A 15417-nucleotide genomic window follows, 5' to 3' on the forward strand; every position below is an offset into this window, starting at 1 on the left:
AGATTATAGACTTTTAATTAGCTTATGGATTTTATAACTAATAAAAAAATATAGGTAAATATTGTGTTGGAGCCCTTATATGCATAACTTTATCCATACATCAGAGAGAGAGAGAGAGAGAGAGAGAGAGAGAGAGAGAGAGAGAGAGAGAGCGACATAGAGCTCTGAATGCTTAAAGGAATTTTCTGGGATCAGTACAAGTTAAGCTCAATCGACAGCATTTGTGGCATAATGTTGATTACTGCAAAAATGAATTTTGACTTGAACTAAATTTGTCCCTCCCTTAAAGAAAAAAATAAATAAATTTGAGGTTAAAGTGAGGCACTTACAATGGAAGTGAATGGGGCCAATCTGTAAACGTTAAAATACTCAATTGTTTCAAAATTATAGGCACAAGATGTAAAAAATGTCATGTTAACATGATTTTAGTCTGAAAAAATCACTTACTAACATTTTTCTGTGTAAAGTTAAAGCCAATTTTACAATTTTGTTGCCAAGAATAAAACGAATTTAAAAAATTAGGATTTAAACAACTTTCCAGCTCAGATAATACATGAGTTTTAACAGAAGAATGAATGTAAGTGTTTTAGTAAAATTATAAACTTCACATTTCAGCCTTTAACCCTTCAAAAATTGCACCAATCACTTTAACTGTAAGGGCCTCACTGTAACCTCCATTTTTGCTTTTTTTTCATATTAGGGACAAGCCAAAATATGTTTTTGTGGTAATCAACATTATGCCACAAATGCTGTCGATTGAACTTAACTTGCATTAAACCCGGAATATAGTAATGAAGTAATTTAACTTTATTAAAACGTTTTACAAATTTTGTGTAACTTAATGTATGCTATTCTAAATGACTACCGTATTCCTGTACAGTCATAATAAACGCCACAAAACCTGTCAAATGTATTTCAACACCAAAGGAATTGAACAGCACACAATCAAACAAAAATATATACAATCTGTATTAAAAATTTAAAAAGAACAAACAAAAAAAAAACATTGACTGTTCCACAGAGATCAGACATAGCTGGCAAAAGTTAAGTGTACAAGCTGATTCAATAAACTAGCTTAATGTCACGCTTTCCCTTGCATGCTCAACCTTCCCTGTGAGTGGATCCAAAGCATCCACGGAATGCCACCAATAGCGCATGATGTGACATATTTGGACAGGCGATGTCCAGTGTGAATAAAGATTTCTGCCTAAGACATTCTTTTTTTACATGCAGTACAAATATGTTATTGAAAGTTCAAATAATCAATTCAAAATCCCTTTTAGCTCAAAAATCTAAGAGGACACATAACCACCCCTGCCCCAGTCTGAATGGGCCTCTGGTTTTGATATATTTTTGGTTGGAAACTAACTGTTTATCTCGAGTCTGTGTTTACCTTGAGCTGCACATGTAGGTGTTGAACTTAAAGAGCTTCTTCATTGCTGGCAAACAACATGATTGTTGAGATACTGTCAGGGAAAAATTTCCAATTTCCAGGGTCAGACGAACAGGATATAAATCTATAATCAGTTGGGAGGTTACTTTGGGAAATTCAACTAGTGCTATGTCACGTGAACAAGTATTTTAGAAATGCTTCTCTCAAAGTCACCAGATTTGAATGCTTTGGTGTTGTTTCTGACCAAGAAATTCTCACAGGGGCACATGGCCCCAGACCCCCCTAGACAGTAAGGGTACACTTCTTTACTTGGTAAGGTTCTTGTGCGTAAAACACAAATTAAGTCCTACAGGTGCCCCTGGTAACATGTATATGCAAAGTAACAGATTTAAGTAACAGAGAGTAAAATAATACAAAAACGTATAGAGAAGTATGCAGTGATAATATACTTACATACAGTAAATGAACACTAAATTGATGGGCTTTTATTTATGGTGGCCAATAAAGTTCATAGCTGTTCAGTCTGTGAGTTCTGCTTTGTAATGGCACTGTTGTGGAATTAAATTGCATGTTTTATTGTCATAGAATGAGAAGACTTTTGTCTAACTACATTTCCAGACAGACTTCACAAACCACAAATTAGTTAGCAGAGACAAGTATAGATAATCTCGTAACGTGTACTCCGAAACTCATAAGATTTCAACATACCATCAATAGCATACTTCAGTTCTTCACATTGATGTTTTATTCTAAAAGACGCAGAGTCATTTGGGAATCTGTTCATCTACAGCAGTGGTTCTCAACACTTTTCGTGGAGCCCCAACCCTATTCCTGGAGGGAGCCCTAACCCTATTCCTGGAGGGAGCCCTAACCCTATTCCTGGAGGGAGCCCCAATCCTGCTCCTGGAAGGGCCTCCCATCCCTGTTCCTGGACACATTTTGTATATCTCCCTAATCAAACACACCTGATTCAACTCATCAGCTCATTAGTGGAGACTCCAAGGCTGCATCTGAAAACATAGGCAGCTAACTTGCTGCCTAATAATTTAATGGCTTAACTGACAGGTGTTTTGAATGAATGGAACTCTCATGAGTTTCGAATGAGTTTCAACTGGGTATGAGAGCGAGAGAGAGAGAGAGAGAGAGAGAGAGAGAGAGAGAGAGAGAGAGAGAGAGAGAGAGAGAGAGACTGTGAGTGTCACTCACATTTCTGAACTCTCACGAGTAGAGAAATAACTCTGGTGACCTCTAGTGGAGGAATGGTTTCAGAGTCTGGTAAATACTGTAGTATATTCACCTTCACAAGTATTTTTTCTCAAATTTACATTTTATTTAAAATTATCCATTCTGTTTTCCAGTGTTGAGTATTATATGATCAGTTTAAATACAAATAGCAATAATATCAATCATAATGGAACAAGAAAACATAAAGTATGCCAGTAATACTGCATGTTTAGGAATGTCTTCGGTGCTGAAAGCTCTGGTCATCTGCAGCAGAAGATAAAAGATGATGTTTAATCATCTCCACCACATAGATTCAGTAGAGCTCTCTGGTAGTCACCCTTAGTGTGCTCCTGATGAAAGAGACAAAACGAGGACATTAGTGATTAACACGTTTCTTGAAGGAATAAATAGGGAGATAAATAGCCAGAAAGAAGACGTATAAGAGAGCAATAGAGAGAACTGGACACTTACTGAAATTGCTTGGTACAGAGATTTTCCAAAATTCCTCTTAAACTCTGCACGAATCTTCATGAGATCAACTTCACAACGGGCGACGATGATGCGGGTTACGACCTTCTCTTTCACGCTTTTACTCTGCAAACACCAAAGGTTAAAGCTCAGGTGAAGATATGTGATGCTAAGGTGTTTTGGGACAGACAGGTAGGTCAAATATTGATGCTCACCTTCATGGCATCACTGAGTCTACTGGCAAAGTATAGATGTTTGTTCTCCAAGCACTCAACTGGAGAAAGACAGAGGTAAAACGTAAGAAAAGATGACATGTTCTCTTTTTTAGTTATGCGTCCTGCCATCTCTATTCAGTCCTCCCCTGGATTCCTGCCACTTAAAAATGTCCACAGGGCATCCCACAAAATGTTTTTCACCAAACAGCTTGTGAATATGTTGAATAAGATATTAAACAGTGATTTCCACAGAAAGAGAAAGAGAGAGAGTAAGTAAAAGTAATTGAGCCAGCAGGCATAACCATCATCAAATCTGCCAAAGGGACAGCTGGGTTACAGCCTATGTGAGTAACAGACAGCTGATAAATACCCAATGTGAGGAAGGATTTTTCCAGATCTCCCTTCACCTCCTTCCGAATGCTCTCCTTTATGTCATATGGGCTGTATCTCTTATACCTTTCGAACACTGAAAACAAGAGACTATGATTAGGTTAATGCACTGATAATGATAATGACATTATTGAAATACAGCTTTTCATGTGCAACCTTTCTGCATGTGTGGGACACTCCTCTCAGAGAATACTGATATCCAGGTAATCACATCAGTTCCTTTTCTCTTCACTCCAGCGTCATAAAGAGCCTAAACATAACCATAATGATTAAATGATTAAAAAATAACTTTTTGTTTTGTAATGCCAGTGTTTTCTAATCTAATATACAGAACCATTGTAATACTACTTTAAGCGTGATGAGAAAATATTCAGTCTCTGTGACAGTGAGATTCCATTGCTAAAAATGTGATATGAATCTCCTCAGATAAGCAGAGTTTCACTCACTCTTGCATCATTGTCAATCTTTTCATAGTCCACCACATTACTTGGCTCATTCCTCTTGGCCTGTGCACAAAATCAAAGATCACTTCAATATTTCAGGGTTTTTAAAGTGTGTTTTTGAAATTTTAACAACCATTTGATATCACTGTACAATAGACTGTATAACTAATAACAAAATATACAGTGCAGCAAAATATAATATGTCATTTGGAAATTATGTTGGATTTACAGAAGAAATATATTGCAAAGGATTGCATATAGTGCAATGGGGTGGAAATTGATACTGTATGAGGCTTATGAGAAAACACTTTTTAATCAATGTTACCTGTACAAGAGCCAACAACAGCTTAGCGAAATCTCCAGATGTGTCTCCAGACACATCTTTTTCTAACTCCTTCTTAAACACTGCGGGGAAAGGGACATGGGATATGAATAACTGTATATATGCACTTTTCTTTATTATGGTTTGATGGGTTAGTTTCACTCACTTTCTCTATAAACTTTCTTGATCTCCACTAGCTCCTCATTGTTGCGAGAGCACACAATCTCAATAAGACTCTCCTCATCAGTGCCCAGACCCTGCAAAATACAGCACCCTGTCACATATCTATAGACATATAGAATGCATATTATACAAATCTAACATAGCATATGTTACATCTCACATATTCTAAATAGGAGATGCAACATTAGACTGTGAACCAGCCCTCAAAAGTTTTGCTCTTTGGCAGAACTTGATTCACTCGTGTACAGTGATTTTAGAAAATAGCAAATATGCATGGATGAATCGTTCACAATAAGACCAGTAATAATTAATTGAATTAATAAAATAAATAGGGTCCATTTAGATTTCATGCCAACTTTAAAATGACTGTTAACTCAACACAACACTTTGTATAGAAAGAAGCTCTTTGAATTGTGTAAACCCAACATAATTAGACATGTGAAAGTGCATGTTAGCATGCTAAATACATGCTAATGAAAGCACCAAATGGTGCAGTTTAGTAACTGTGCTATGCTTAGCACAGCATTTGCTCAACAAGATTAACAATACATTTAATTTCAATAGTTCAAGCTCCACTCTTCAACACAATGGTAACCACAATCTCAACATAAAAAACATGAAACACTAACAATTATCCACCTCTATATACATTTTGCACAAAAACACATGAAATAGCTCTTAATTTGAACAATTACTCTAACTATACAGTCCTATGCAAAGCATGCTTGGAAATGGGAATCCCCAGCCCAATTTCATCAATGCTTCATTTACACCACAAAAAGGTATTCATGTAGTCCTAACTCAAATGGAATAAGTAAATGTCAGTTTTATAATTATAAATGTATAGAATGCAATGAAATCAAGTTGTGACAAAATGGTCTAGTGTTGCTTTAGTTTGTTTTAATTCAGTAAATTGAGCAAGCAGCAAAAATACTTTTTTTTTGAGTAAGAGCTGAATTTAGCCTGTGATTTTTCAGCAGGGGACAGCCAGTAGCAATTACAAATCAAGTCAAACATACCTTGATTGAAGATTTTATTTCAGAGGCATCATACTGTGCTGTGCTCTTCATCAACCCAAGAATCAAACTCTCCAAAGAGCCAGAAAGTGCACCCTTCAGGGCACTTACTAAATCCTTCAACATAAACAGTTACAAGTTTTGATCAAAACTTTGAAACACAGGATAATTAAACAATAATTTAAGACAATTTACAGCTCAGGACTGCATTTCCCAAAAGCATTGTAAGCCTAAGTAGATTGTTGAAACCATTGGCGCCAATGGCCTTTATGTTCAATTTAAGCTTACGAAGCTTTTGGGAAATGCAGCCCAGATTCGATAACCCAGGCAGGGCCATAGCAAGGTAATCTGGGCCCCCTGGCTGTATTTTGCTCTGGGCCACTTTCCTATTAAAAAATACAGTTTAAAATTAGTTGTGAATCGTTACCACCTTTCACCCCACTTGCTACAGCCCTGAACCCAGGTATATATTTATATTATATAACTATGGTATGTACCTTCTTTGCCTTCTTCTCATATTCAAAAGCGATTTCACTTCTTTGTGAGCAACTGCGTTTTGTCAGAATGTCAATGATTGTCTGCTCATCAACACCTGAATGAATGAATTACAAAGGAATTAACACATATTAAATCATTAAGATAAGGACATTACTCACGCCTGAAGGACATATTTTCATTGCCCTAATTTAGCAATGATGCACCTGGAAAATATGCCACACACGCACTAAATAGGTGCATCATGAGTTGGCCGTTGTTCAACACAACATTTATTATTTGGCACTCCAAGAGAGAACTGTTACATCATAGCCTGTAATATTTTGTCTTACAATACAATTACATATTTTCTTTATCTTTATTGACATGGCAAATTATACACATTTCCAGGAGCTTCCCAAATAGAAATTAAAGTTCTTGCTCCCTTAAAGACACTGATTCATAGAGTATATGCCAGGTATTCACAACCCTGTTTCAAAAGAGGAATGCTCACCACCTAATGTACTTGAGTCTGAAGTGCAAAGTCTAAAGAGTTTTAATCAACCACACATCCTGTTTAAGACAGAAGGACCAACATAACATTTGTTTGCTAATCAAATATTTAAGAGAATAATAAAACAAACATTTCAGGAGAACAATCCAAAAATTACAGCACATTGGTGACTCTACTCCATTGTGCTTAATGCATAATGGTGCAAAATATAATCGTTATGTTCCTATACAAATTATGTTGGGAGCAAATTTAGTTTAGGAATTTAAGGTGCCAAACCATACCTTTGGTTTTGATGGCTGTTTCTAATCTGGCTGCATCCATCTCTGGGTCAAAATCATAAACTGCCACCACCGTAGGACATTTAGGTTCTCTCTCCTGAAGAGACATACCAATAGAAAGAATATTCTCCATAGAGTCAAAAGATATTTAGGCTAAAACAAACATTGCATTTTAATAGTCATGTGCAATGGTAGCAAGATCAGAAATGAACCGGAGCTTGGGGCAAAAATGCCATTGAAAGTGACAAAAATGCCCTAGATATTAAAAAGAATCCGTAGTGAATTCCTTCCCTCTGTTATCTAAAATGTGATACATTTTGTATTGTACTATTTTAGGAATACCTTGTTACAGGTTATGCCAATATGATTGTGGTTTATGATTTAAAAGATAAAAGCCTTATAGTTCTAATTGAGAATTTAAACTAATTGATTCAATTGAATTATTTGACATAAATGGATGACATGTTTGTTATAAAAATGTCCCTGAAAATCAATTCCAAGGAGCAATTATTGCCACTTAATAAAAAGGTTAATTTCTGACACTGGATGGTTGTCGCTTTTATTATACAATTGTCATACTTACCCCTCCATAGCTCAATGTGAGTTGACTCAAAAACTCAGACACTAAAGCCATATTCCTGGAGAGAACAGACAAAACAGGCAATGAAAAGATCAAACAGGAGACATAATCAGTGTTTTTAAGCCACTGTAAAATACAACCTCACCCTTAGTTTCAAAGGTCGTAGTGATGGTTGTCATAGATACAGTGATTGCTGGGGCTTTTCTCTATGTCTAAAAAAAAAGCCCTGCACTATTTAACAGTTTAGAAAGGTGCATGTTCCAAATTTAACAAGCATACATTTTTGTTGTTTGATTGTCGCTTAGCAACATGGCAGTGATTAAACTTCTCCCTGGAAATCGTATAGTTCTCTTTCTAAAATCTAAATTATGAGGTGAGTTTTGTCTTGTCTACAAATGAGACAAGAGGGTTTGCTTGAACTTCGGTCAGACACACCCTGACCAACACCCAGCATACATTCCACAGGCCAGTGCTGAACCCTCTGACCATCACACACACACACACACACACACACACACACACACACACACACACACACACACACACACACACACACACACACACACACACACACACTTGTCGGTGCAGCTATCATTATGAGGACTCTCCATAGGTGTAATTCTTTTTATACTGTACAAACTAAAGATTCTATCCCCTACCCATAAACCTAACCCTCACAAAACACTTTCTGCATTTTTACATTTTCCAAAAAACATAGTTTAGTATGTTTTTAAGTGATTTGAATTATGGGGCACTAGAAATGTCCTCATAAACCACATTTATAGCATAATAACCTTGTAATGACCAGTTTATAACCTAAAACAATGTCCTGTAAACCACTTTCAGCAGATTTTTCTGGACTAGAAAATGAGAAACGGCAATTATAATCAGAAATAACAAATGTGACACCTTTGGAGTCAATAAAGTTCAGTATACTGCAGTATATCTTGCAGCAATATTACATGACTTAAAAGACATTAAATTTGAGTTTCTCAGTCTAAACAAAGGGAGAACCACAACACAGAAATGTAAATAGGGCTGAGAGCCAGAGGAATGTGTCTTACCTTAGTTAGATGCTATGGAGCTCAAAATTGAAGTTGCGTGGTTCCAGCTGAGTGTCTCAGGATGGGATTACCTCTTAAATGCATCTAGTCAATGACTCACTGTCTCCTCCTATCCTACTATCAACCCACACACCCAGACCCAAAAGTCCCTTATCAGTTACTCATTTACTGAGCTGCACGTCCATTATACAAAGTAACCATGGTTACCACAGTTTCTTCCAAAATACCAGTTATAGGCTACAGTTATTGTTACTGAACCTGCATTTTTATATAAGAATTTCAAATTAGCCGCTGGTGTCCTCATAAATAAAATATAAAAATATTTTTTTATCTATGAATCACATGTACTTTTCTAATGGCACACATGATTCTTTATTCCTTTTTTTTTTTATTTAGATTTCCTGTTTGACACTAATAACTTGATTTTTTTATCCAAAATATTGTAGTAGCCACTATTCAACTGCATTTCATTATTACTGTAACACAATTAACCATCCCATCAGTCACAGTTAAATATTCCACCAATCCAAGCTAATCATTACTCAATTTATCAATATTTTCGACATGTTCACTCAGTAACTAACAATCACATTGATTAAAAGAAATGAGAAAGCACCATGTATGTAGTTTAAATAGTCATACATTAATTGAGAATATTATTTGTATAAAAGTTTGGCTTGCTGTCTAAAATAGAGAGACTTGACTGAAGACGAAGCTATATTACAGAAATAAAAAATACATGACAAAAGTGACTAACTAAAAGCAAATTGTATTCCCTAATAAATATGTGTGTGTGTGTGTAGTATTGATCTAATTAGTGGGGAGGTTTAGGGGTTTCAAAGGATGTTTGCTAAAGGTGGTGAAGCACAGAGATTCCTTAACAGATTTCAGGTCAGTCTCGACAAGAGTTCTGCACTCTCACTTGTAGCACCAGTAATAAACATGTATGTGGGTTGGGTTTTATAGTCAGCCCACACAACACACTGACATCCACACCCCACACCCACAAATGCATCACACATTGTTAGAATGTACTCTCACTATTTTCTACTGATTTTCTCCTTTGTGTCTCATTACACTGAAAGCTAAAGCAATTGAGTGTGATTCTATGCTAAAGGATAGTTTAGAATAAATCTCAGAAGAGTTTCATCCTGCAGACACAACATGATTCCTTAGCAATCAATGCTCTAATCTTGCATCCATGGGGTTATGTGACAAGCATTGAGCAATCACATACCATTATGTGGTGATTTATCTCATACACACATATAAGCAGCAGTCCATCTGATATTGATGGCGAATTTAATCATAATATTAATATTTGCATGTTAATCTGAAAATTAACTTATTAACAATGATCTATTACCTACTGTTTTTGAACACTTTCACTTCAGATCTGAACCAATGAAAAACATTTATTTGACTTTCTGCTCATAAATTCAACAGAGAATAAACAGATGCAAGGCGAGATCATACAGTGATGATTAGATTTACATATGTCCTTAAATTGTTTACTTTATGTTTAATGTAGCTCATAATAATTAACTGTACTCTATCATATATAGCTAATATTGTCAGTATGTTTTTAAGATCGCCACATGTATTTAGAACCTTGTTTTCAACCCTTAGAAGGTATGTATCCTGGGGGATACAAACATTTGAGAGACTGGGGGAGGGAAATACTCAAGTGATGTGGTATAAAATCACTGGAATCAGCTCATATCTTTATCTAAAAGTAACATGGCAGCATTCTGTGAGAAGGCAGATAACCTCAAACAAAACTTTTTCACAAGACTATTGAGTCCTAATGTACTGCTCAAAAATAAATACATTCATTTGCTAAGGTATTTTTATGTTCCTTCCATTTAAAGGGTTAATAGGCAAAGTTTTTTTTATGAAAGAGTGAAACATAGTTTCTTAAAGGACAGAGTGTGCATACTTAATCCTAAATACTGTCTGTGAGCCATTAGCTCCCTTTAGTGTAGAATACGGCACACACACACACACACACACACACACAAACACACACACACACACACACACACAATAAAAATCTTTTTGTTTGAACTTAAAAATGTAAGCGTTTGCGCTGCCTTAAATTTTGAAGTTGTGTCAACTTAAGAGGGAAAGTTGTTCAAACAAAACATAAAGCTGAGTTAAATCAATATCAAGATTTTAAATGAGCTTAACATCTTTCCAAGTAAACTTAACATTCTTAGTTCAATCAACTTCATTCTACTTTAACTAACAACTGAATATTGATATACTAAAAACTATACAAGTTCAGTGACTTACGTATATTACAATTTAATATGATTAATAACCATAGAAGTAGTCTTGTCACAGGTAAATTAACTGCCATTTGATGGTACATGGCCAGTTGATGATGAGAGACCAAAATGTCATGCCTCTGTAATATTAAGACTTAACATTGTCAAAGACACAGATTATTTATATAATTATTGCCACACATCAATTAACTGAAAGTGATTACAAACACAACAACCAAAAGCATAGTGTAAATAAAAGCAGAAAACAGTAAAAAAAAAAAAAAAAACAAGAAAAGACAGTAAAACTGAAATTGGTCACAATAATGTGGTTCTCGCTCTCTGTGGGCGCATGTGGATGGCGTGAAGCCTCCACACACTCAATATCATTGTGGAATGACATACAAGAAAAGACAATAAAACTGAAATTTGCCTAATTTATTCATGCTAGAGTGCATGCTGGGAATCTGAATAGTGAGTGTTATTTGAATATTTCTCTTGGCTTATTCTTAGTCAACGTGGGGCCTGTGTAGCTCAGTGGTAAAGACACTGGCTACCACCCCTGGAGTCGTGAGTTCGAAATGTTAACACACTCAACAAGTCACGTGATAGGATGCGCAGATTAACGGCCTCAGAAGCGGAGGCAACTGAGATTCGTCTTCCACCACCCGGATTGAGGCGTGTCACTTCGCCACCACGAGGACTTAAGAGCGCATTGGGAATTGGGCATTATAAATTGGGCCAAAAAAGGAAAAAAAAATATTGATATATATATATATATAAATATATAAAAATTTCAGTCAACAGAAACTTGGATAATTGAGTTCACTCAACATCATCAATCTAGGGCAATTATTCAAACTCTACATTGCACACACACACAAAACTAGTAAATCACTGACTACATCGATGTTTGATTTTAAATGTAAATCATCAGAGAAATGACAACCATAGATGATGCCTAAAGTTCTTACTCTATGTTGTGTAATGAGTGTATGATTAATGCATTATTAAACCAATTGGCAAGAGAAAGATGACAAATGTAATTTTCATCACAAGCTGTGGGATTTTTATTATCATCAGCACGTTCAACACACCATTTGTCCATGTGTGACATGTGCCTTTAATAAAAGCAATTTAGGGGGTTAAACCTCTAAATACAAAAATCACAACATTAGATGAAAACTGTATTTAAAAGAAAACAATACTTTTTGTACAGGTGTATATACAAAACAAAAGGCAAATTATCTAGAAACAAACAAGTAGGAAGAAATTGACTTTTCCTAAAGATCTACCGGAGACTAGTTCAAAGAGTGCTTTGGTGGATTAAAACAAAACCTCTGTTAATCGGTTAAAAATTAAGGATGAAAAATGTACAGAGCAGATTCTGGATCTTCTAAACAAAAGGAAGTTTTTCTTTAGTACAAACAGTGATGCACTCAAACAAGTAGCATGACTCACAAATTAGCATATCATGGTGTGTACTGTATATCATACAAAACATTTGGTCATTTGTCAGTGAAAAATATGACAACCATAAAAGGGACTGTGTTACTGTGATGATACACTTGTCTTAAAATGTATATAGAAAGATTAAGTACTCATGCCTCAAAACCAAAGCAAGAGAAAAATACAATACTGCCTTAGTGATGAACATTGAAAGGATAATGAATTGGCAAATGAAAGAAAGAACATTCCAGGCCTCTGGACTAGCACACATAAAACACCACACATTGCAAATGTCATAATAATAAACAGTTAATAATCCATACTGAACCTTGATAATGTCAGAAATCAATGAATTTATTTCATTGATGAGTTTAAAACCAAACTTAAGAAGTTTTTTTTTACTAACCATTTAAGTGCCATAATAGTCCTTTAATGAGTCACCATAGTTCGATTTTACCAACACAAAGAGTGGGATTTAGGGATTTGCTTAAAAGAGAGAGTACACAGGTCAAATCAGGTCTCTAAAGAAATAGGAAGGGGATAAAGTTATCAGGACATGAAAGAGGCCAAACCAAGCAAATTTCAAACCAAATAAAACCACATGATGACGTTCTGCATTAAAGCATTTGCATGCAAATTTCATTTTCAAAACATGATTATGCCATTGTTATTGCTTTCTGCTCAGTATTGTTTTGGATAATTCTTGATTTACACAGCTGACCCTGATGCTCAAAGAGGACAGAACAATTGAACATTATTTCACTGTATTAGTTTGCACATGATTTATCAAACGACTGTACTTCACGGCCGTCTCCTTGCAATTTTTGACACGTTTACTCTCCTCCTGAACTATAAAACAATAGTTTCCCTGAGCAGTCCCAATATACCCTTTAATGAGGTCAGATATTTGATGGATTGTCTTTCACGAAAACAGATATTAACGACAATACTACAAGAAAAGCAGTGCCAGCCCTTACAAAAAAACTTTAAACACAGACGTTAGATTAGAACATCTTTTTTTATGAAGGTTATTGCTGTCCTTGCATGTAGGCTGCATGCTAAATGAATTAAATTTGACTTATTTGTACGTGTTGACTAAGATCTGACATCTTTCTTTTAGAAACAAGCCTGTGTATAAAGCTGCAAATTATAAAAAGTAAAGAAAAGAGGAAATACCAGTTGTTTCCCTCTCCTCTTCCCTGATGAGCTGCAGTACTTGAAATTCTACACATATCTCATCTTACTGAAAAGGGTCAGTTAGGAGCAATGCCAACCACCTCCATCACCGTGACATTTAATATCAACCACTAGATCCCCTGGAATGTCAACACATGCCCCTTATCTGTCAATCATCTCTCCAATCACCTCATTTTGACGGAAAACTAATTACAGAATCACTATGGCACAACATGGCGTCACACCACCATCTAGACAATGAGAGCTGGCTTTAAAAGACAGGAATTTATCAAAACACAGACAAGTATTTCAGATCTTACAGATCTAAAATAACAGCATGTTCCTTCAGATTTTCTTTTCTCCACAAATTGAATTCAAAGCATTTATTGCTGGGAAAAACACAAAGTGCTACCTTTTGTTAGGTTCTTTTACATCATACATTGCATGATTTAACTAGCTATATAACAAGTAGGCCTACATATACGTATAAGTGAGCTCGCTGCCTCAGAATATGCTATTTGATCGTGAAAACGCAACAGTCAAAAGTTTCACTACAATTGAGATTCAGGTCTCACAGTTTTGAGTCCTATGTCAGGCCTTGTGCATCTCCACGGTCTTCTCCTGGGGCTTGGGCAGTGGTTATGCCAAATGATGTCCCTGCTGAATGTCTGTCTAGTGGAAGAGGTCAGTAAAGGGCAGTGATGTGATTCTAGCACCAACGTGGGCTGTTCATTGTGCCACCGGTGGAGAAAGACAGGGATTTCTACTCCAGACTTTCATTTCCTGTCTCTATCTACCCCAGATGTCTCTGAATTTCTCTCTATGACCAATAGAGAGCACTGCTGGGGTAGACAAAAACAGTGGGTCTGTCTGTTTGCTCTGAGATCTCATGCAGTTGGAACAGGACACAAAAAGATTAAACTGTAGCATGGAGGAGTACTCTGATGCACATTACAAGATATCGACCAGCACGCCCAGTTTTTGTCTCTGATGTTTCCTCTCCTTCAGACCACCCAGCCTTTTAGTGCACGGCCAGGGGCAAAGTTTAAAGTGTAGCAGTACTCTGAGAAGTGCTTTGTGAGAATGCAGTGTACATGAACCGAGGCTGAAGTGAGCTTAGATTTTCTGTCAGCATGTTAGTATTATCTCTCTCTCTCCCTCTCTCTCTCTCTCTCTCTCTCTCTCTCTTTCTTTCTTTCTCTGGATCCATGCAATATCAGGATGAGTCTCTCTTTCACGCTTCCTGAGGCAGAGCCTGCTCAAAGTCTGAGCCAAACAGCTCTTTATAGAGTGGAGGGAAGCGTGTGTGGACCATTTCAGGGTACAGAGCTCTGAACGCACTCAGCTTCTCCATGTGTCGACGGCATAACATCCGGACTGTGGACACTTTGCAGACCAGCTAAAACGGGATCAAAAATTCAAGTGGTCAGAGAAGTAAATAACTAGTACTGTAGCAATGTGTTTATTTAAAGGGATAGTGCACACAAAAATGACAACTTTCATAATTTACTCACCTTAATGTTGTTCCAAACCAGTACAATTTTTATTTGTTCCATGGAACACACAAAAGAGATGTTAGGTACAATATTAAAGGAATAGTTCACCCAAAAAGTAAAATTATCTCATAATTTACTCATTCCAAATGTGTGTGACTTGCAGAACACAAGTTAACATTTATAGAAGAAAATCTCAGCTCTGTAGGTCCATAAAATGGAAGTGAATGATGTCCAAACTTTTTAAGCACATAAAGGCTGCATAAAGGTAAAGGTAATACATGATTAATCCATGTCTTCTGAAATGCTCCAATCGGTTTTGGGTGAGAACAGACCAAAATATATCTCCTTTTTCACTATAAACTTGATATCAGCAGTCCCCTTGATGATCATGATTTTAAGCTTGATTACACTTCCTAGCGCCATCTTGTACTCTGCGTATGCGCCAACCACTAGGAAGTGTAATCG

The 15417-nt window shown here is 36.2% G+C and overlaps 2 protein-coding genes across 3 annotated transcripts in view; both read right to left on the reverse strand.

The window, feature by feature from the left end:
* Window positions 1–2671: 2671 nt before the first annotated feature.
* Window positions 2672–8670, reverse strand: anxa2b (annexin A2b). Its single transcript, XM_052148536.1, has 13 exons — window positions 8565–8670; window positions 7504–7558; window positions 6924–7017; window positions 6152–6246; window positions 5658–5771; window positions 4622–4712; window positions 4459–4538; window positions 4137–4196; window positions 3847–3940; window positions 3671–3766; window positions 3301–3359; window positions 3089–3211; window positions 2672–2967 (listed from the first exon to the last, which is right to left on the reverse strand). Exons 2-13 carry the CDS (start codon window positions 7552–7554, stop codon window positions 2908–2910), a joined length of 1017 nt encoding a protein of 338 aa, XP_052004496.1. The 5' UTR covers window positions 7555–7558; window positions 8565–8670; the 3' UTR covers window positions 2672–2907.
* A 2798-nt stretch (window positions 8671–11468) lies between these two features.
* Window positions 11469–15417, reverse strand: part of LOC127654065 (nuclear receptor ROR-alpha B) — an 81090-nt gene continuing 77141 nt past the window's right edge. For both annotated transcript variants that reach the window (XM_052141040.1, XM_052141046.1), the window contains one exon: window positions 11469–14855. In XM_052141040.1, the coding sequence (XP_051997000.1) occupies window positions 14691–14855 (165 nt within the window). In that variant the 3' untranslated portion in view covers window positions 11469–14690. The remainder of the gene's footprint in view (window positions 14856–15417) is intronic.

This window comes from Xyrauchen texanus, chromosome 2 (genome assembly GCF_025860055.1).
Source record: "Xyrauchen texanus isolate HMW12.3.18 chromosome 2, RBS_HiC_50CHRs, whole genome shotgun sequence".
Lineage (NCBI taxonomy): Eukaryota > Metazoa > Chordata > Actinopteri > Cypriniformes > Catostomidae > Xyrauchen > Xyrauchen texanus.